Source organism: Parasteatoda tepidariorum, chromosome 5 (assembly GCF_982258835.1).
Source record: "Parasteatoda tepidariorum strain Cologne lab strain chromosome 5, Ptep-v5.0, whole genome shotgun sequence".
NCBI lineage: Eukaryota > Metazoa > Arthropoda > Arachnida > Araneae > Theridiidae > Parasteatoda > Parasteatoda tepidariorum.
The window spans coordinates 762,722-785,438 of record NC_141759.1 but is presented as its reverse complement, the minus strand read 5'-3'; the positions used below and the strand labels follow the sequence as shown (position 1 = coordinate 785,438).

The 22,717-nt window shown below is 31.6% G+C and overlaps 1 protein-coding gene across 3 annotated transcripts in view; it reads right to left on the bottom strand.

Annotated features, from left to right (window-relative positions):
* The window catches only part of LOC107453289 (protein O-mannosyl-transferase TMTC3), a 268,366-nt gene that overhangs the window by 63,974 nt on the left and 181,675 nt on the right, over positions 1-22,717 (bottom strand). For all 3 annotated transcript variants that reach the window (XM_043049050.3, XM_016070054.4, XM_087163097.1), the window contains 4 exons: positions 22,254-22,390; positions 18,511-18,592; positions 15,114-15,213; positions 842-954 (listed from right to left, as the gene is read on the bottom strand). In XM_043049050.3, the coding sequence (XP_042904984.2) occupies positions 842-954; positions 15,114-15,213; positions 18,511-18,592; positions 22,254-22,390 (432 nt within the window). The remainder of the gene's footprint in view (positions 1-841; positions 955-15,113; positions 15,214-18,510; positions 18,593-22,253; positions 22,391-22,717) is intronic.

The following is a 22,717-nucleotide window of genomic DNA, read 5'->3' as shown; positions in this document are numbered from 1 at the left end:
TAGTTCAAAAAACAAAGCATTGAGAAAACCGGAGAATGAGGATAAATGCCCTCTTTAGCCTGTTTCCTTAAAATGTAATTCAAAGAGGAGTAAAAAGTAGAATTAATAATAAATATATTTTTATATTTTAACAGTCGTGAACAGTCGACCCAATTTAGGGTTTACGATTACTTATGTTCAACTCTGTAGCCTTGTCATTTTGAACCCTATCCAGAAGACAAGGGAACTCCTGGATCAAGTATTGGGAGAAATTTGCCTTCGTGCAGGACTTTTTTGATGGAACTAACCTACATTTGCGTTACATGGAGAGGAAAACCACGAAAACCTCCCACAGTTAGCCTGATGGCAAGGGGACTTTAGCCCATGATCCGCCTATCACTAAGGATGTTTTGCGTCATCACTGTGGTCGGTGCAAGCTAGATGCAAAATTCTTACTGACCAGCCATCGCTGGGGTTCAAAACCGGGTCACCTCATTGGAAGGTGAGAGCCCTACCCCCTGAGCCATCATGGCTCTATAATAAATATTTCAAAAAATCCAGCCACAGCTAATGAAGTGACCGGCTAGATATTCACATTATTTGGTGGTAAGAAAGTAATCTCAACACTTTTAGAAGCCAAGATGAAGTTATTTTCATTCAGAGCTTTTTCTTCTATTCGAATATCAACTATCTGATTGCTGAAATATAATTTATTTTAGGCATTAAATTTTTTTGTTCAAATATTTTTTTCTAACTAATACAGAAGCGATATTTTTTTCTAACTATTATAAAATATAGATGAATTTCTTGGCATTTAAAGTTCTTTTTAAAAAAAACAATAAGTAAAGACTCATACACGTACCTTACTCAGTGATAATTCATATGCACAGCAGATTGCCAAGGCGGTGACACCCTGTTCCTTACATAACAGTCCAAGTACTGCTAATACTGACGACACACAACAATCTCGCCAAGCTGAAAGCAACAAATTTTTTTATAGTGTATATATTGTATGAAATAGAAAAACCCAAGTCAAAATTTTTGATGGTTTTTCTATTGATGGGCCAACATAATCTTGATGGTAACCATCAATAATTCCATCTCCTTAATGTAGGAATTCGGACAATGATCCAACATAAGAATAACAACTTGTTTTGATGGTTTGTTCATGTTGAACCATCAGAAATTCCCATTAAGCCATCATGAACCATCATGCATAATTGGTCCGTGAGAGTCAAACTTCTCTTGATGGTTAACCATCATAGTATAAAGGTAGCATTTTCCATCATCATGGAATGATGGAAGTTTGTTAGCTTCTAAAAACCATGAACATATAATGGAAATGTTGGATGATGGTGACCATCAAACGATGTCGGACCATCATGAGTCACACTAAAACCAACATAAACCATCATCTTTTTTTGACGGAACCGTCAAGAATTTTGGCTTGGGAAGCTATGTACCTTGTTCCGTAATCACCGACTTTCTTAAAGCTTTGTCAAAAATAAAAAATTATTAGTATTTGAGTGATGATAATGAAATCTGACGTCATTATCATCACTCAATGACGTCATTATCATCTGAATCATAAGCAAAATGGAGATTAAAAACATTGAAAAAGGATTTTATGAATGTTTTGAAAAGACTATACTCACTATTTAAAAAAATACCAAATTCTATTAATTTACATTTAACGGAAGTATAATTTGGAAATAAACAATCTATGCAATAATAGATAGATGAAGGATAATTTCTATTTTTTGTGCAGGGTACTAAGTCAATGGTTCAATGTGTCCTTCCTTTTCCTGTACGACAAATGTACAAGCATTCGCCAAACTCGTCCGAAAAAAACATGCATTGTGTTACTGAGTGCGCCGCAGCAGTTGATGCGGTTTTGCAGGTCTGCTAAAATTGTTGAAAAGATAACAAATGTGGTCTGAGATCAAAAGATCTCGGTACGCGAATTGCCAAACCGTACCATAGATCAGTGGTGCGCAAACTAGGGGTCGCGACCCCTGTGGGGGTCGCCAGAAGTGTTTTTTGGGGTCGCCAAATTTTTATGAAATGCATTATCCCTGCATGCTGCATACCATGCAGTGTACATATAGAGAGTGAAGCGCCGTCACTCACTGTTTAATTGCAATTTCATGCAGTCCACTCTTTCTTTGACCGTAATGTATGTAAAGTGTAAAGACGCAAGTTTTTCACTCCGGTAGATAGCGCCCTCTTCGCGGTAATTCGCCACTTTTACTGAAAAGCGTCTATTTGACTAGACCAGGGACTAATATAGCCTTTATATGTATGGACTAGACGTTAACCGCAGGGAAAAAGCAAAAATTCGCTTCCGTGATCAGCCAATCAGATGGCGAGGTACGCGGTGTATCTGATAGTCAGAGTGAAGACGTGAAGTGTTCGCATGAAGTTGTAACATGTAGCAGTTGGCCTGCAATTGTTTTAGTTTATCCTCGAGTTTTATCATGTGACGTTGTGTAATTTTGATTTTTTATATTTTTATCGGGCTTTGATACTCTTTGTTATCAGGTATGTACTATCATTAGAGAAAGATCTCTGTTAATTTTATTAAATTTCTCGAAAAAAAAATGATAAAATTTTATATATTATTTGTTTTAGTTTAAATAATTTAACCCCTATCCTCATAATGGATAAATGGGTAATACGTACACCAGGTACATCTTCAGCTAACAAACGAACAAAATACTGATGAGGAGTCGCAAAATACTGAACTAAATGCCCGATCTAAAAAAATAAGAAAATACAATGAGGAATTTATTAAGTATGGTTTTACATTTTGTGTTGTTGATGATGAAGAACTCCCGATATGTGTCATTTGCAACGAAAAATTAGCAAATGAGAGCATGAAACCAGCTAAATTAAAAAGGCACCTGGAAACTAAACATAAAAGAACTTCAAAATAAACATGCCGATTTTTTTCAAAGACGAGCTGAAAATTCAAAGTGCACATTTAAAGAAATTTACAACAATACCTCAGAAAGCATTACGAGCTTCTTTAGAAGTTTCTTATCTAATAGGAAAAATAATGAAACCCCATACAATTGGAGAATCCCTTATCCTTCCTGCAGCAACTAAGATGACATCAATTATGAATGGCGATAAATATGGAAATGAACTAAAAACAATACCATTATCAAGAGATACGGTGTCTCGGCGGATTTCCGAAATGCCACGAAATATCGAGTCAGAAGTCATAAGACGCATACAAAATTCATCTGTATTTGCTTTACAACTGGACGAGACTCCCGATAGTACTAAAATGTCACAACTAATTACTTACGTTAGGTTTATTTTTAACTAGCCGCCTAAGGCGGCCAGCTGTCCGCCACTCTAAAGGTTTTCACAAATAAAGTTTTTTAAAACATAGCAGGAAATCTGAAGATTAGTGGACAATTAAAGTGGTCTTGTCCTGCAATTTTGTCTTCATATCCTTGGGCCCTAGCACTGCTAGTAGAAACACGATCCTCTTCCAATTTTCTTTGACGTTTCTCGGACCCTAGCATTGCTAATTGAGACACGATCCTCTTCCAATCTTCTTTGACGTTCCTCAGGCCCTAGCATTGCTAGTTGAGACACGATCCTCTTCCAATTTTCTTTGACGTTCCTCAGGTGTTTCTCGGGCCCTAGCACTGCTAGTTGAGACACGATTCTCTTCTAATCTTCTTTGACGTTTCTCTGATACTTCTTGGGCTCTAGAATTGCTAGTCAAAATTCGGTCATGTTCCATCCGTCTTTCACGTTCCACAGACGTTTCTTGGGCCCTTCTTCTTTGAGAATCTCTTAATATCTTTTTCTTTGACAAAATACAAAGTTTTTTGGAAGGTGGTTCTGCCATGTCAGTAATCGGGTTTTTAAGAAGTCAACGAATACTTTAGAACAACAATTACTATGAAAGCAAATCATGAAACTTCAATATTAAAATCTAAGTGCTTACCTGCAAACTGAAACTTTTCTGAAAATAACTAATCACATTTAATAAAAACTGTTAAAATAAAGAATAGAAAAACCAAAGAGATCCAAGGTAAGTGTGATCGTTCCTTCAAAAATAATTAAATTCCTATTTTATATAGCTACAACGCTTAAGAAGAAAAAAACTAAAATGCTAAATACATGAAAAAAACACGAAAACGAATTAATTTTTTATGGTATCATTTTCTATTTCTATCTAATTTTTATGGTATCAATTTCTATTTCTATATCGCTACAAAAATTATCGTCTTCGCTTAAGAAAAAAAAATAGAGCGTGGAAAGAAGAAAAAAAACTTATTATAACAATTATGCACAGCGACAAATAAATCAAAGCCGTTCTATTTACGTATCGAATATGTTGCCACATTTTTAATACAAAAGTTAAACTTTTATCCACTTAAACTAATGCGAATTAAATTATTAATTCCTTCGTATATTATTGGTTTAAGTTGTCGAAAATTAATATTTCAATTGTAAGGTTCGCATTAGCATACGTTTATAAGAGTGGAGAAAAGTATATGCATTTTTTAATAGTTTTCTGAATATGGCTCTTTGAAGAAGAAAAAGCATAGATTTTCTTACAAAATGACTGATAACTAAAAAACTAATCCAAATTTTTGAAAAAGAAAAAAAATACTTCTTCATTATGTCAAAACACAATTATGTGCCGAGTTTCGTGCCTGGGCGAGGCTTCTGGGGCGATATATTGTGATTACAGACACACACACACACAGCCGCGTTTATTATTATGTATAGATGTATAGATGAAGATATAACAGAAACGTTTTTATGTTGCAAAAGTTTGGAAGGAAAAATAACTGGCGAAAAAATATTCGAAATAATAAATGAATATTTTGAAACAAAAGTCCCTTACCTGGGCAAACTGTGTTGCGGTTTGTACTGATGGTGTTGCAACATTAACAGGTTCGAATAAAGGGCTCAGAGGCTTAATTCAGAAGGTGGCGTCTCATATGGTATTTAATCACTGTATGATTCATCGGCAAGCTCTTGTTGCAAAAGATATGGATGAAGAGTTGCACAACGTATTACAAGACGCTGTTAGTTTAATTAACTACATTAAATGCAACAGTTACAACAGCCGTCTCTTTTCAGTACTTTGCAATGAGATGGGCTCAACGTATGAGAGATCACTGTTACACACCGAAGTCAGGTGGCTTTCACGAGGGAAAATACTACAACGGATATTTGATTTCAAAAATGAAGTGAAGCATAGATTGGAAACATAGATTGGCAAGTTATTATATCAATGAAGTTTGGCTATAGAAACTGGGATATTTAGTTGATATTTTCGAAAAACTTAACGACTTAAATTTGAGCTTGCAGGGTGAGAATTCAACTATCATAACTGCGGCCAGTAAAATTCAGGCTTTTAAGAATAAGCTTAGTCTCTGGCAAACTGAACTGAATAAAAACAACACCGACATGTTCCCTTGCTTTAACGATTTTATCAAGGAAAATAATATAGATGTATTTACATTTAAAAACATCATTTCCAATCACATTAAAAAGTTAAAGAAAAAATTTTCGAGAAGATTCGAGGATTTTCCTGAAAACGATCTTAGTGGATTCGTGATCCATTTTCCTTTGACATATGTAGTTCAACTCTTCAAATTAGTGAGAAAGAGCAATTGATAGATCTAATTAGTGATTATACTCTTCGAAATCAATTTAAGATTCAGCCTTGCCAAAAAGTTTGGCTATCCGTGGAAAAACAATATCCCGTTTTATGCAAGAATGCCATCAGAGTGTTAATACAATTTGCATCAACGTATTTATGTGAAACTGGATTTAGCAAACTAGTTTCAATAAAAACTAAATACCGCTCGCGTTTAAACCCTGAAGATGATATGCGAATTGCAATTAGCAACATACATCCAAGCATCGATGAGATAATTAGGAACTTGCAGCCACATACATCTCATTAAAGAGCAATTTACTGATTTTTGTGTTATACAAAAAGTATTTTCTTAAAATTATAAATAAAATTAATATGAGTCAAATATGATGATGTTTTTATTAGATGAAACGAAAGAAATGCGCGAAATATACATCGTATTTGTGAACATTTATCTCTAGGGGTCGCCAAAAATTTTCTCTCTACAAAAGGGGCCGCAGTCGCAAAAAGTTTGCGCACCACTGCCATAGATTATAAACGTGGCGATTGCAGGTGGAATTGGCGATGGATTACGCGTAAATGTGGTGGGAGAACGAAATTACATTAACCTAAACACTGTAATTCGATATTCTTTTTCTCTTCCTCGATCAGCCATGATGAATAAAAATAATTCATTAATTCTTTTTGAAAGAGAATTAAAAAAGAAAATAACCTTTTCATTGTTAGGATCACTTTACAAATACACTGTATTTATATTTTATTAAACGCAGTAATTTATATTTTAACAACGATCTAGTTTTTTGATATAACAGATTCAATTTTTTAATTTTTTTGACAAGAATTGTGTTTGCGATGAAATAAAAATAATTTATTAATGTACCAATCACAAAAAATAACGTAACATTTTAATACCATGTTTTATTGGAACGCTATTTTGAAGAATTAATTCTACTTAACTTTTATTGTAAGAAAACATAACCTGTTTTATTTTAGTGATATTCTCTATTAAATCAATATTCTCTATAAAAGAATAATTTAAGCTTTTTTATAAAGATTCTTTTTTAGAAATTAACAGAGACATATTATTTACTGGGAAAAAATTAGAGTATTCAAAAATGTTATCACGCTTTAAAATAATAGTTTCTTGCAAACGAAATAATCGATATTTTTAAAATAAAGTTTGAAAGCGTTTGTTTCATTACTAGAAGCATTCATTGTAAAAAAATATATATTAAATTACTTTTTTTGCATAATTTTATTAAATTACTTTTTTTGCAATGAGATAAGATCTTAAACTTCGTGAAAAATTGATTCAATTCCTTAATATATATAAAAGTCCGTAAATACTTCATTCATTATGGAGGTCATAGATAACTTGATACTCTTTCAATATAAGAATAATAAATGCAATTAATAGAAAATGCACAATTTCAAAAATATATTTTATTTTCATATATTGCGTGCAGGTTATTCTGCAACGATCATACGTAACATAAATTTATAGATTCCTAAATACTGTTATATGAGCTTCGTAATTAAAATATAATAAAAACATAACATAATTAAAAAATAACATAATTGAAAAAATAACATAATTAAAAAAATTGTCAGAGGTTAGATGTATGTGCTGAGTTTAAATAAATTATATGCTATAAAACTCACATTTAAGACTTAGATCAATTTATTATCAGGTCATAAGAGTGTTTTTTAATAAATAAATGTAGTGATTGTTTGATTTATAATTGTAAGTCATGGGTGTTTAATGTTAAGTTATACATTTCTTTTGAAATAATTTTTGATATATGCAAAGCAGGGAGGCATTCATTTCAATTTAAAAATCATCAACTTAACTTTCAATAACTATAGATAAATAAAAAACAAAAGTTTGATAAAAACTTTAAATGAAATACTTTCAGAAAAATTCTTTCTAAATAATATTTGAATAAAACACAATCACTTCGCCTGAGTAATTTTGTAAGGAATTCTAAACTTTTTAATTTTACAAGTTAGGCGAAAAGTAAATATCTTACAATAGTGGTAGGGAATTAAGGAAATTCTAAATCTAAAGTTTGAGTCCTAGAACGTAAACATCTGATCATTAGATCAAAAGTTAGTTTTAGATTTTTTGTTTACTGCTCACTGTACACTAAAACGTGATTTTTTTCTTTTGAAATTTTGATTTTAATGCCCTTACTTCAACCTCCTTCGAGTTATGCTTACTTTATAAATTTAATCTCAACTTTATTTTTCTCTTCACTTTTAAACTGTAAAAAACTTTTTCTCCATTTGTAAATTATGAAAAAAGTTATTAATCTGATTGCGTAAACAGTTAATTCATTAAAATTGGACATTCTCAATTAATTCCTTTTAATAGTCGTTTATATTATGAATAATAATTATTTGCACAAAATTATAATAAAGGAAAGTTATTATAATAAAAGAAATTTAAAAGTTTTCGCTGCAATAATTTGGGAATTTCTATTGACAAATTTAAGTAATTTTTTTTCCGGAGCAAAATGCATTTTTATTTAAAATGGAACAGTACTGACTTAATATTTATACGACAAAAGACTCTCTATTCGCTAACACCGATGACAGGAAAAAATTTCGTTTTTTTTTCCTTTTCCACAAAAAGTTTAAAACTTAAATTGTTGTTCTTTCATTATAAAGCAATCGTATAATATTCTCGTATCATGTAAAACTTTATGACGAAGTTACTTATCTACCGTTTTACAATTATAAAATGAAATAATTATTGAATTCTACTTGCATTTTAAAATGTAATACTCAATTGTTCAATGAATTTTACGATTATTATTATAAAACTGTGTATAATGAACATTTCAACTAAAATAATGAGTACAAAATACCCGCTAAAAATTCTCTTAAGCATTTATAAATATTATACATTTATAAATTTCAGCTTTTCGTATTATTGCAAAATAATCTCTACGTCGAAAAATATTTAAAGAAATCCATAATAACTGAAAATTAAATAAAATTTTAAAAAAATTTTGAATGGTTACCGAGCAGAACCATTAAGTTTAATTAATGAATATAGAATTGGAAACAAAGTCTCTGCTAAACAATAAAAAACATTTTTTTAATCTTTTAAGTAAACAAACTTTATTGTAATAATAATTTCATTATTAAGGATTAAAGGTTATTGTCAAATTATTAATTTTAATTAGTGGATGAGTAAGTAAAGAAGTTCACTACTCGAAATACATTTAATGAAAGTTATGAAAATATAGAAGGGGCTATGGAGGTAATAATATATAATTTTTTCATCTTAGTTTTATTACGACCTTCTAAATGACGCTAATAAACACAATTATGTTAACAGATACAAACGATTATGTCGCCGCTATAACAAAAAAATACACTTTATATTTCATTTAATGCAGAAGAATCTAATGAAGATCAGCTTATTTGAAACTCTGAAATGTCGCACCCATCTATAACTTGGTGAATGATAGATACGTGATACCGAAAACAAAACAAAAACATAGGCACACAGCTGTTTGGCGATTTGCGAGAACGCTCCTTTAACGCCAATCGAAATTTTTGCCAACCCTTTTATAATCTATGGTATGGTTTGGCAATTCCCTCTCGGTACACTCGTTCAGGCAAAACACTTCTGACAAACTCAAGAATGATGAACACCTTCATAGTAGCCCTTTTATTCAAAACTGACCTTGAAACGATGCACCTGCCAAATGGCGTTCCCAACCACTCTATACGTTAGCATATTCTTCCTAAAAATGACGTTCATATTTGGTTTATATTTCATTAGATACACATTACGTGAACTCTCACTTATGCACCGGTGTAAGGGGCCAAGAGAAAAAAGCGCATAAGTGAAAGAGGAGCATAAGTGAAAAACTTCAAAATTCTAAAACGCAACGTAATTTGCAGTGACAATATGAATAAATATGTTTCTAAAGATTAAATGTTAACATTTATACTGTTTTGGTATTTACTATAACTATACAAAGAAAAAATTTAACATACCTTAAGATAATTTATTTTCTTACAAAATAATCTTAATACATGTTTGTATTTGTTTTTGCCGACGTTATTCAAAAACGGTTTTTTCCAGTTCATACAAATGGGATAAGGGGGAGTTTCAGAAGCAAAATTAAATTGTAAATAGTCAGGAATATTGTCTAAAGCTTTCAATACTGCTGTGTGTTTTGGAGGAACTTCATCATCTCGTCAGTATCTTCCACCACCTTCTCATCGTCCTCAAGTTTTAGTTAGATATAAATGAACAGTTCTTCACAAAAAATTTGAGTTTTATGGTAGGCGGTGAAACATCACATGATAAATTTCTAAGAAAAGTACTTGATGTCATAATATGCTGCACAATAAGTTCAAGTACTTCCGTCACTAAACAGATCACCTCCTTTTATTTACTCATAATGTTTATCTGACTAGTAAGAGATCGCGGTCTCTTTCATCTTTCGTATTCCAATTGTCTTTTTTTTCTCTAGAAAACAGCATAGGAGTAGAACTAACCTCTGGACAGGAGGAATGGTCATTTTCTAAAAGATTAATGGGCTTTCATTGTTGTTGTTCACAGATAAGACACCCTATTCAAAATTTTAGAAGGAATGTCTTTCAAGAAACAGCAAAAATGAAAAGGTCACAGGGGGACGCAAATTCAATAAGATCTAACAACATATATTTCTTTTTATCTGTAACAAGGATTGCTTACTTGCTTCATTTTTAATTTAAAACATTTTTTTTTAAAAAAGAAAAAATATTTAAAGGATTAAAAAATTAAAATGCCAGCCTAAAATTTCGGCGCATAATTGAAAAATTTATTTTCAGAGCGACGTATAAACGAAGGATGTTTATCATTATTTTCCAATCTAATGTACTGGGACCTATAAAAATCGTCGTATAAATGAAAAAGGTGCATAAAAGAGGTGGTGCATAAGTGAGAGGTCACTGTAGTTAAATTCGGACCATCTTTTGCGAGAACCCAAATTTTAAGTGAAAGGATTATAGATCACCGTGTGCATCTTGTTATGTCATAAAGGAAACTGATGTTTTTAATTTTTATTTTACTAGCTCTTAAAATTGATTATAAAAGGAGAAAAACAAGAACTTTTTTTTTTTTGTAAATTTGTCTCACAACAATAACTGGTCACAGATTTGAACAACGGTAAAGAGGTCTTTAAAATCTTAAAAATCATTTTCTTTTGTTTTTAATATTTTGTTATATATGTATTGTTCATACTAGAAACATATTTTTTTATATCAGCCTTAAATAGACAAAATATGTTTCACATGCCGAGTACTTTGATTCAAGATTTAAAGTGTTAATGATAATTAATTAAAATACCAGTTTAATGACGCGCGATTAAAAATTGGACCTTTCATAACTTATTTTTCAGTAATAACAGAGCATCAGTTTTTCTTTAATATCGTTAATTTTTACATTTTTAGTCGCAGATAACATCTAAAGCGAAAGTGGCATGAAACTTTTTCAAAATATACAATTTGAAATGGAAAAAAAAATTTTTTTATCCAACTATATTCAGTGAAAGCTAAATTTTGCCACTAGATTGCGAAAATTTTCCCTTTCATCCATGGTAAAACACTCTCCCGTATCTTGAGAAACTATAACTGGAACAAAATAATTGAATTTATAAATTTATAAAAAGTAAACATAGAATTTTTTTAACGTCCCCTGTCATCTTAAAAATCATTTTTTTTTCTTTCAACATGTTTAGGTTTTGTTTCCTTATACATGGGGGCTGAAAACTATTTGTCAAAAATGTAAAGGGAGTTACAGAGGACCTGTGATGTTGATGGTTCACACTGGTGCAAAATCGCTTTAATATTAATTGCCTTAACTCAGCTTTGTTGTTTATTATTCGCATTGAAAATCGTTTAATCGAATGAGTTCAGTTATTTTAGTTTTGGTTCTCTTAACCGCTAGGCAATTTAATCTTAAAATGATCGATTTTTGTTTTTAGTATGAACTTTTTGTTTAACTGTGACCCATAAAAGGCTACCCCTCCCCTGATGAATATTCTTTACTTCTGACGGTGATTTTTTCTTTCAGCTAAGATTTCTTGACTAAATTTCTAGTATCCGTTTTCTTCTGTGAGTTCATATTTAATTAAATGTAGAAATCACTTCTTCTTTCCTCGCCATAGGAGCTTATGTTAACGTTCAGATTGGTTACATAGAATGATATCGCACCCTTGCTACAAAAGTGCCACAACTCAAAAATTGTAATTTTTGAGTTATGACCGTCATTAGACGTAGTTTACACGTCTCTACCAATCTTCAAAAGAGCCAGAAGTTGCATTGAAAAATCAATCACCAGAGGGCAGTTATGGCGTTTTGTTGTTATCAAGATGCATAGGACCCCTTCCACTGAAATGCCACATCTTGAGTTGTCGTCCAGCCGTTGTAGAGTAACGTGCGTATCGTTTATCTTCTAAACTGTTATATTTCGAGTTGTGGCGTTTTTTTTGTTTCAATTGGTAGTGATCAGTTGAGTGATTTTGAATTGCGGCATTTTAGATGATTCATTTGTGGAATAGGATTGTTTCGTATTTTGAATTATGTCGTTTTTGATGAATGAGTGAAAAACATTTGCTGGTTTGAACTCAAAATGTGTCTTTTTTGGCGACATCGAGACATCTAAAATCCTCACCGATTTACGTACCTGCACAGTACGTGACTCTGATTCAGACAGCGAAAAAACAGGGTCCCCCTTACCGCGTTCATGAGCTCACATTCGAAGATTTTTATGACTTAAAACTGCTGCAAGAGCAATGGGGTAAAAACTTTAATATGGATACTGAGAAGAACAAAATAAAGTGACAAGACATCAAGATACTTCGCGTCGAACAAGATCAACCTCGTTCATTCTTCTATGAAACATCCTACAGTGACGAAACTTTCAAGAAGGTAGACATGTGCAACAAGAAGAAAACTCGATCTAAAGAAGATTTGAATACCATCCAGTTGGTTCAGGCTTATTCAGCTAAGATTCCGTTGCCTGACAATAAAAAACGAGATATCCAAGATCTTGTTGATAAAAACATAGTCCCAAAGTTTTATTACAACTCTTTCTTTAAAACTATTCTTGAATAAGTTTGTAAAATGTAACCACGTGCTACCAGTTGTGAGCCTGATAGAAGAACATTAATTTCAAATATTTTAATTTGTTAAATTAAGTGGTACCTACCTACCAGGTTTTATTATTTTATGTAACCAGTTCTTTTGATTAACGTTTTTCTCGTTATATTATTATAATAATTTTGTAGACAAAAAATGATCAGATCTCGTGTGGAATCTAGTGAAAGCAGCAATATGATATAATAATATAATATATAATATAATAATAATATAATATAATCTGCAATATGAGTGTACTGAAACTGTAGTCATTAGCATTACTATTTAATTATTCTTATCGTTCTTGTTGTTTTGAACTTTTTCACAGTTTATTATTCGTCAAAGAGTTTTGTTTGAGAAAAATAAAAATATTATTACTTTTTCATTAATTTGGGCAACTTTTTTTATTCACACATTACCCATTGTATTGTACCTACCTAGTTGATCTCTATTAGATCATTTAAAAACGTAAAATAAATCCATGATGGAGCAGTAACAAAACGTCGTAACTAAAAAGCTATTTTCATTTTAAGTCATCAAGAGTGTCATATGTCCAGAAAACAATCTTCGAAAGTGCCCCAACTCAAAATAATTTACTCTATTCTTTGTACGTGAGAAATCAAAACAGTCGTAACTTGAAAAATTTGAATTTTGAGTCGGAAAGATGGGAAAACTAGAACAATGACTAACGATCATAGTTTGAGATGTATCGGTCTTCATATTGACAAATTCAAAAATACTAAAATGTGCCTAGTCAGCCCGGGAACAGTTTTTTGCAATTCCTGGAAAACGTAGTTTTTTGAGTTGTGGCACTTTTGTAGCAAGGGTGCGATATGTGCAAGAATTTCCTCTCAATAGCTATTTTTGAAAAATTAATCTCTGACCACCAACACTTCCTGATGACATCTAAAGATGCTGAACTCACCTGCCTTGTAAAAAGAGACTGGATTCAATTCTCCTGGAATCTTCTAACCTCTTTATTTAGAGAAGATTCAGTTTTGAAAAGAACTATAAATTCCTTCGCAATGTACTTAGTTATTACGTCTGTATTTTTAAAAAGAATTGAATAACCATACCACAAGACATAAATAAGATTATTTCATAAAGGAATAGGTGTGCGAAAATGGCGTTCAAGAAAGTTATTGTTTACTGATATACAACCATCCATGCATCTCTGTGATTTTGTTTCTCTGTTGGTAGTCGCTTGTCCCAGAAGTTATTGTCAACTTCAATTGAATTGCAGACTATTTGCCTGTAAGCTATTGTTAACTGTATATAAATCGTTTTTTTTTCTTTTATATATTTTGTCTTTTCACTTATTTATGATCAATAATGCTTTTCGAGTTAACTCTTCAAAGCTGCCCTTCCGCATCTACGTTCAGATACAAGATCCGCTTATTTTGGTCCCCTTTAACCATTCTTACATTTTAAAGCAGTCTGTATATTTCTGTTGACTACAGCCTCCAAAGCATCGATGAAATTTTTTAAAAAAAGCATGTTTTAAATCAGCAACTCTGTACCTGACGTTTTTCTTTCTTCCCTTTTTTAATTTTAACATTTTTTGTTTTTGGCGTAATGTTTTAGATCATTCAAAATAAGATGTTTGGTCTACCGGTGAACGAAATTTGAATCCCTTAACTAAAATGAAAGCAAAAGATTGGACATTATTATGGATTAGCAGAAATGGAGTCCCTCAACTTACGAGAGTGGAACGAAACGAGATCGGATATCTTGAATATAGATGAATAATCGAAAAATATGGAATGAGTTATTTTTGTATGACGTGAAATGTGATCACACTTTCCTCTGGCAAACAGATTTTCAATCAATATTCTTTCGATTTCGATTAAATATGACCTCTAATGTGTATACTTTTTTGGCGAGGATTTAAAAAAAAAAAAATTTATAGGCTGGTTATTGCGTCTCACCCTGTAAACTGGGATATCCTTTTTATCATATAATTTGTTTTAAATGTCATTTAGTGGGGTTTTCAGGAAGTAATTAGGGCATTGTAAATGATAGGGATTTTTAAAAAAAAATATATTGTGCTAAAAATAATTAAAAATGATTATGAAACATTGGAAGTAAACTTTTAGAAAGAAAAAATTAAGATTTTTTTAAAAATATTTTTATTATCAATGACGATGTACTTCTTTCTAAACTAGTAGTAATGTAAATACGAATAAAAGGCGGTAAGTTGTAAATTTTGAAAGTATCAAAGTGCTTGGAAATGACTTGTACCTTAATATAATTTTTTTTTATAAATGCTACAGTTATTAGAAATTATTGCTGTTTTGAGTTATAAATATTATGCATAAAATTACAGTAAAAAACAATTATTAGGACTTACCGCTGTTTTTGTTTTGATATCTGTTTTGAATGTAGAACAATAAGGCACCGAGGAAGGCTACTGCCGAGAGAAGTTCCGCTCTCCCAACGATTCCGCTTACCTTCAGAAAAGAAAAGGAAAACATTCTAAACATAAAAGTTCTAATTTAACGTAACACAATCCAGGCACAAAACACGAAAAGAAGTTAACTGGGACAAAATAGAAACATAAGTGATGTCAAACCAGAAGGCTATAATTTGGATGCTGAGCTGTTTAATCTAGAAACTGTCAGATTTTATTCTTTAGCTAAGGACAATGCTTAAAAAGTCTTCGATGTATTACCTTTTCTTTTTTTAGAAAAAGTCTAATTATCCTACTGGGGGTGGGTAAGACTGGGTACACATGCTGACTTTACGGTAAATTGATAATAATTGATAGCAGGCATTTCTATTTTATTCGACAATTTAAGAAAATCATGCATGTAATTTACATGTGAAATAATCAAGGCCACACTCAAAAAGGGGGAGAGGAAGAAGAATTTTCTCTGATCTCGAACTGCCGAGGTCACGACCAAATTTTATTACATAAATATAGTATTTATTAATTAGTTTTTTTAATTCGAATTTTAGAGAATTTCTTTATATTTAAAAATAAAAAAATTCAATTTTGTGTAAAGGGTCTTCAAAAAATGTATCAAACAAGAAAATTAGGCTTTTTGTGCTTCGAGGAAGGAATTTGTAATAAATGGTGTCCTGGGGTCCAAAAAACCTTTCTTCAACCTTAAACGTAGTAATCTTATTCCTCCGCTGCAGTTTTCGTGGGCATAAACTCACTCATAAACTCACATTGAAAGAGGGGAGAAGTACCCGGTATCCGAGATAAGAGGTAATTGTTTGTTAGACATGAATCTTTAATAAGATGGAGTAAAAATAATTTTTGTAACTGCAATAGCCAATAAATAAGGCTAGTTTAAAGGCAAGAGAACATTAGAAACATATTGAAAAAACATCCTATCTACACAAAATGAATCAATGACAGCACGCCAATTTGTTAAATCCTTCTTGACTAGTGTCCCACAGTGGACTGATCGTAGATACACGGTTTCCAGTAGAACACCGAATTCAAGCATCACTAGTTGCGGTCAGTAAGCGGGTGGGGGACCATTTTGATCAGTCTGCGTAGGGACCGAGGGTGTATGGAATCGGTCCTCGTTAAACTGTTCGACCGTAAAGTGCTCGACTTCGCGAGCAGGCCGTCGGGCTGCCAAAGCTGAGGAGCCATTCCCTCTGCAGAGGATCAAAATTGCGATGGCATGTCTTCGGATCATTCTCGGGGATGTTTCCCAGACCGTCACCAATAGCCCATTGTGCAGTTCTCTCTCCAGTGCGGCTTAAGTAAACCTACCCATCTACCTTCTTGACAAGTAAAGAGTAATTCCGCTGGAGAGCAAAACTAATTTTCAGACAATAAAAGTATCCGATCTCACCCCACTCTTCTCTTAAGTTTATAAAGTTCCATGTAAATGTATGCAATCTTATACATTAATCTTAACAGCGGCGTAGTTTTATCCTCGAAATAATGCTATAATTTTATTAGTCAAAATAGAGTAAATGTACGGATTTACTTTAGTCACTGTCACTGAAGCTAGAGTAGAACGCAGCTCTTTAAAGTAAATTAAATCTTACCAAATTTGACAAAAGAAATCCGTTTAAAAATTTTTATTAATTTGAGTATATATCAGGAGATTTAAATAGAGGAAAATAGTGACATTAAAACTCTTGCAAAAATTAAAGACCGAGACATTTTTTGTAGCCTTTAATAGTTTATTTGCTAAGATACGAATATGTATTAAAAACTAGTACTTTTTAATAAAAATGTCTTTAAACTTATATTGTTTTAATCAACCATTAACACCGCCTTTTTCACGCATCTATTTTTTAAGAATCGTGATGATATGGAACTGAAAACAGATATATAGATGCGGTAAAGAACACATTTTCAATTAAGAAATTCAAAATTGAAATTCTATGAAATTTTCTGCTTAAAGTTAGGTATATAAGTTAACATAAAGATTTCTTTAAAATTTGCACGTTGTCGCTATAATGTCATCTCTCTTCAAAATTATATTATACGTGCTTAATTTGTTTATAGTTAAAAATTTAAAATATGTTTATGTAAAATTAGATAATTTAATATCAAATTTAAATGAATTAAAAAGCAAAATCATTGGTGAAATCTTACTATGTACTATGTAAAAGAAATACACTATGTACTAAAAAATAAAAATAATAAAAAAAGGTACTTATTCCTTAAGAGGAATATTGTAAAGTTACCATAACATTTTTGAGGTCAATGATATTTATTTAAGTTATCATTAGGTTCTGATTGAAATACAAAAATAAGCTATACATTAAAAATCAAAATTAATGAGAAAAATGTACTTATTCTTTAGGAAAACCGTAAAAATTCGCCATGTTGTTATTGCTTAATTAATTCTGGTAATAATAACTAATTGAACTTTTAAAAAAAAAGCTGTCTACTTTAAAACAAAATTAAGGGACAAATGTTTATTCGCTTAGTATAATCGTAAAAATTCAGCAAATTATTAAAGTCCGTGATCTTGTTTAATTTTGGTATTAATTTTAATAAATATTAGGTATGTAATAAAAATCAAAATTAATGGAGAAATGGTATCAAGTTGCTTAGGGGAAGCGTAAAAAATCACCATCTGTTATTGACGGCAACGATCAATTTTCGTAATAAACACTACTGGCATTATAGAAATTAATGTCAAATATACTAATATCAGTTCAATTAGTATATTTGGTACCTATAAAACGGTGCCACTACTCTGCAGTTTTAATATAGATGATGATAAGTAAAAGTGCTTTTCATGACCTCTATAGGTGGAACCTCTACAGGAGGAAATCATTTGATTATGGAATATTTTGACTATCACGAGTTGAGTAACAATATCATACCAAATGAAGCTGAATACAGTTAATCATTATTAGGTTGGAATCAACAGTTAAAAATATTTTTTTGTTCAATATAATAAGGTAATGTCAACGGGAAGAGCAACAAATAATAATAAATAAACGAAATTTTGGAATTATTTTGGCTTCATTATTTGTTTCGATATTTGTATTACAGTTTGTGCACAATTTTATAGTGTTGTTCAGTATTGATTTATTGATGCTCATAAATGTTAACGAAAAAAGTTTTTTTTTCACTATATTGACTGTGTTAGTATGTGTCTTTTAGTTTTGTGCATTATTTCGTATACAGCACTGATTTATTAATTGTTTACTTTCTTTTTTACCAGTAGAAAGAACGGGTATTCATCTAGTAACGCGTCACTTCGACTGAGATCCGTACATAAGTGTGTAAAGATGGAGTTCATACAATAGCTACCTACGGCCTCTGTATGGATGGGATGGACAGCAAACAGAGCGCTGGACACCAGACTAGAGGTCACGGGTAAGAACATCAGGCACAATCTGAAAGTGAGGAAGAAAAATGTATCAAAGGAAAAAAAATACAAATGCAAAAAGCTAACATTTAGATAATCCATGTTTTTATCTGTTTATAAAAATATGTATGGAAAAATATTTTTTTTTCAATTCGTTATAGTTTAAACTAATAAGTTAGAAAAAGTTTTTGGTCAAATCTTTATCATCACACATAAAGAGAGATCTTATGCAATTCTGTTAAACTTAGAAATGAAGGTTCGTTTTCTATTGAAAATGATATCCAAATCAAAGTTCTTGATATTCCCATCAAATCATTTTGATGGTTTATGTGCGTTTCAATGCAATTCATGGTGGATCATCACCATTTGATGGTCAGCATTATCCAATATTTTCTATTATGAGTTCATGGTTTTTGATATGCCAGCAAACTTCCATCATTCCATGATGGAAAATCCGAACCACTACTTCAATTCTATAATGGCTAACCATCAAGAGAAGTTTGATTCTCTTGGACCAACAATCCGTGACCATAAATGATTGTCCATGACGGTTCCAACTATACATTTACATAACGGTTTAGTGAGAATTCTTGTTGGTTCTCAGGAATATATCGTCAAAACAATTTGTTTTTTTTTTCTTACGATAGCAAAACATAAATCAGTCCGAATTCCTACATTGATTCATCATTGGCTATACCGTCATTGGCTACATTGGCTATATCAGTTCATCATCATTCCAACATTTGATTTCTGAGAAACTATGATGGAAATTTCCAATGGTTTAACATGAGCAAACCATCAAAACAAGTTGCTATTCTTATCTTGGACCGCCATAAATCAGTCCTACACTAGGGTGATGGTTACTTATGTTGGTTACCATCACAAATATAATGGTTCATGAGGGAATTATTGATGATTACCATCAAGATTATGTTGGTTCATCAATGGAAAAACGTCAGTGCGTTGACGTCCGTGTGTCGTAACGCTCAAAACTAAGGTTTAAAGGCACCCTTTCATATCCTAGAGGGAATATTGAGGTAGGTAGGAAAAGAGCACGGAGGAAAAAAGCCTCAGAAGAAAAAGCTCTGGAAAAAGCACTTTCTTAGAAATGATATGAATTAAACAAAACAATTCAATTTGGGACTTTGAATTTTAATGAAATTAAGAATTTATTTAAATTAAAATAGATACTTATTTAAAATTAATATTAGTTAATGATTATTTCAAAGTTTATGGAAAGGAACTTAATATTTAACAAAATGAATCGGACTGCTCTAAAACATGTTTAAATTTGTTCTAAATTTCAATAATTAAACTTGTATTTCGATTTAATAATAATATACAGATAATTCTTTTTAGACATGTCGCTTGAAAAATTTTTATTAAATTTAAATACTTCATCATTGTTGTTAGCATTTTAAACTTATCAGAGCTTACGACCCCATTTAAAGTATTGTTAAGGATATATTATTTTTACTGTACATTATAAAATTGCATCAATAATTAAAAATGCACAGTATTAAAAGCTTTTTTCATTCAATTTCCAATTCAACTTTTTATGTTGATCAGTTTTATAAAAATTATCTAAATATATTAAAATAATGATCAAATTACATTAAATTCAGGTTCAACAACAAGAATTGAATCAGACCTAATAATTATAAGACATATCGCACCCTTGCTACAAAAGTGCCACAACTCAAAAATTGTAATTTTTGAGTTATGACCGTCATTAGACGTAGTTTACACGTCTCTACCAATCTTCAAAAGAGCCAGAAGTTGCATTGAAAAATCAATCACCAGAGGGCAGTTATGGCGTTTTGTTGTTATCAAGATGCATAGGACCCCTTCCACTGAAATGCCACATCTTGAGTTGTCGTCCAGCCGTTGTAGAGTAACGTGCGTATCGTTTATCTTCTAAACTGTTATATTTCGAGTTGTGGCGTTTTTTTTGTTTCAATTGGTAGTGATCAGTTGAGTGATTTTGAATTGCGGCATTTTAGATGATTCATTTGTGGAATAGGATTGTTTCGTATTTTGAATTATGTCGTTTTTGATGAATGAGTGAAAAACATTTGCTGGTTTGAACTCAAAATGTGTCACTTTTGGCGACATCGAGACATCTAAAATCCTCACCGATTTACGTACCTGCACAGTACGTGACTCTGATTCAGACAGCGAAAAAACAGGGTCCCCCTTACCGCGTTCATGAGCTCACATTCGAAGATTTTTATGACTTAAAACTGCTGCAAGAGCAATGGGGTAAAAACTTTAATATGGATACTGAGAAGAACAAAATAAAGTGACAAGACATCAAGATACTTCGCGTCGAACAAGATCAACCTCGTTCATTCTTCTATGAAACATCCTACAGTGACGAAACTTTCAAGAAGGTAGACATGTGCAACAAGAAGAAAACTCGATCTAAAGAAGATTTGAATACCATCCAGTTGGTTCAGGCTTATTCAGCTAAGATTCCGTTGCCTGACAATAAAAAACGAGATATCCAAGATCTTGTTGATAAAAACATAGTCCCAAAGTTTTATTACAACTCTTTCTTTAAAACTATTCTTGAATAAGTTTGTAAAATGTAACCACGTGCTACCAGTTGTGAGCCTGATAGAAGAACATTAATTTCAAATATTTTAATTTGTTAAATTAAGTGGTACCTACCTACCAGGTTTTATTATTTTATGTAACCAGTTCTTTTGATTAACGTTTTTCTCGTTATATTATTATAATAATTTTGTAGACAAAAAATGATCAGATCTCGTGTGGAATCTAGTGAAAGCAGCAATATGATATAATAATATAATATATAATATAATAATAATATAATATAATCTGCAATATGAGTGTACTGAAACTGTAGTCATTAGCATTACTATTTAATTATTCTTATCGTTCTTGTTGTTTTGAACTTTTTCACAGTTTATTATTCGTCAAAGAGTTTTGTTTGAGAAAAATAAAAATATTATTACTTTTTCATTAATTTGGGCAACTTTTTTTATTCACACATTACCCATTGTATTGTACCTACCTAGTTGATCTCTATTAGATCATTTAAAAACGTAAAATAAATCCATGATGGAGCAGTAACAAAACGTCGTAACTAAAAAGCTATTTTCATTTTAAGTCATCAAGAGTGTCATATGTCCAGAAAACAATCTTCGAAAGTGCCCCAACTCAAAATAATTTACTCTATTCTTTGTACGTGAGAAATCAAAACAGTCGTAACTTGAAAAATTTGAATTTTGAGTCGGAAAGATGGGAAAACTAGAACAATGACTAACGATCATAGTTTGAGATGTATCGGTCTTCATATTGACAAATTCAAAAATACTAAAATGTGCCTAGTCAGCCCGGGAACAGTTTTTTGCAATTCCTGGAAAACGTAGTTTTTTGAGTTGTGGCACTTTTGTAGCAAGGGTGCGATATAATTAAGTGTTTTTTTCTCTCGGTGCTTTATTTTTTCCATGATTCAAAAGATGATGGAACTCCAATCGCTGGCTTTCATTTCGTGTTTTATTCTTCAACCTGTCTTGACGTTAGAATGAAGATCGTAAGCAATAGTTTGTCTTATTTCAATATTTTTGGATTTGAATATGAGTTTGTGTGAAATGAATCTTTTTTAGCAGATTCAGCTTTTTAAAAAATGATGAATTATTCAGTATATTTTGGACACTCACTTGTAGAAAAGAATGCAAACGCAGGAGTGCAGCAGAAGATTGACGAAGTGGTATCCGAAGGGATGCAGACCGTGGACGGCATAGTTGAGGCGGAAACTCAGAACTGTTAGCGGACGGTAAGATTTGTGACTCTTCTCCTGAAAGCAAACAAAAAGCATAAACTTTAGTAACTAGAAAAATAATTATACTTTTAATACTATGGACAGCCTAGTCCGACTGATTACAAGATTTATAGAAATCAATACATTTGCATTGCATGGCATGACAGTAAGTAAGACAACTGTGTATCAAAGATGGCAGAATAATTGTTTTACAATTTTTTTATACCCTTCGCTGAACAGCAGACCTAATTTTATGGGTCTACTGTTCAACTCCGTAGCAACCCAATCCGGAAGACAAGGGAACTTCTGGACCGAGTATTGGGACAAATTTGCCTTCGTGGAGGACGCATTTCAAATTAAAAC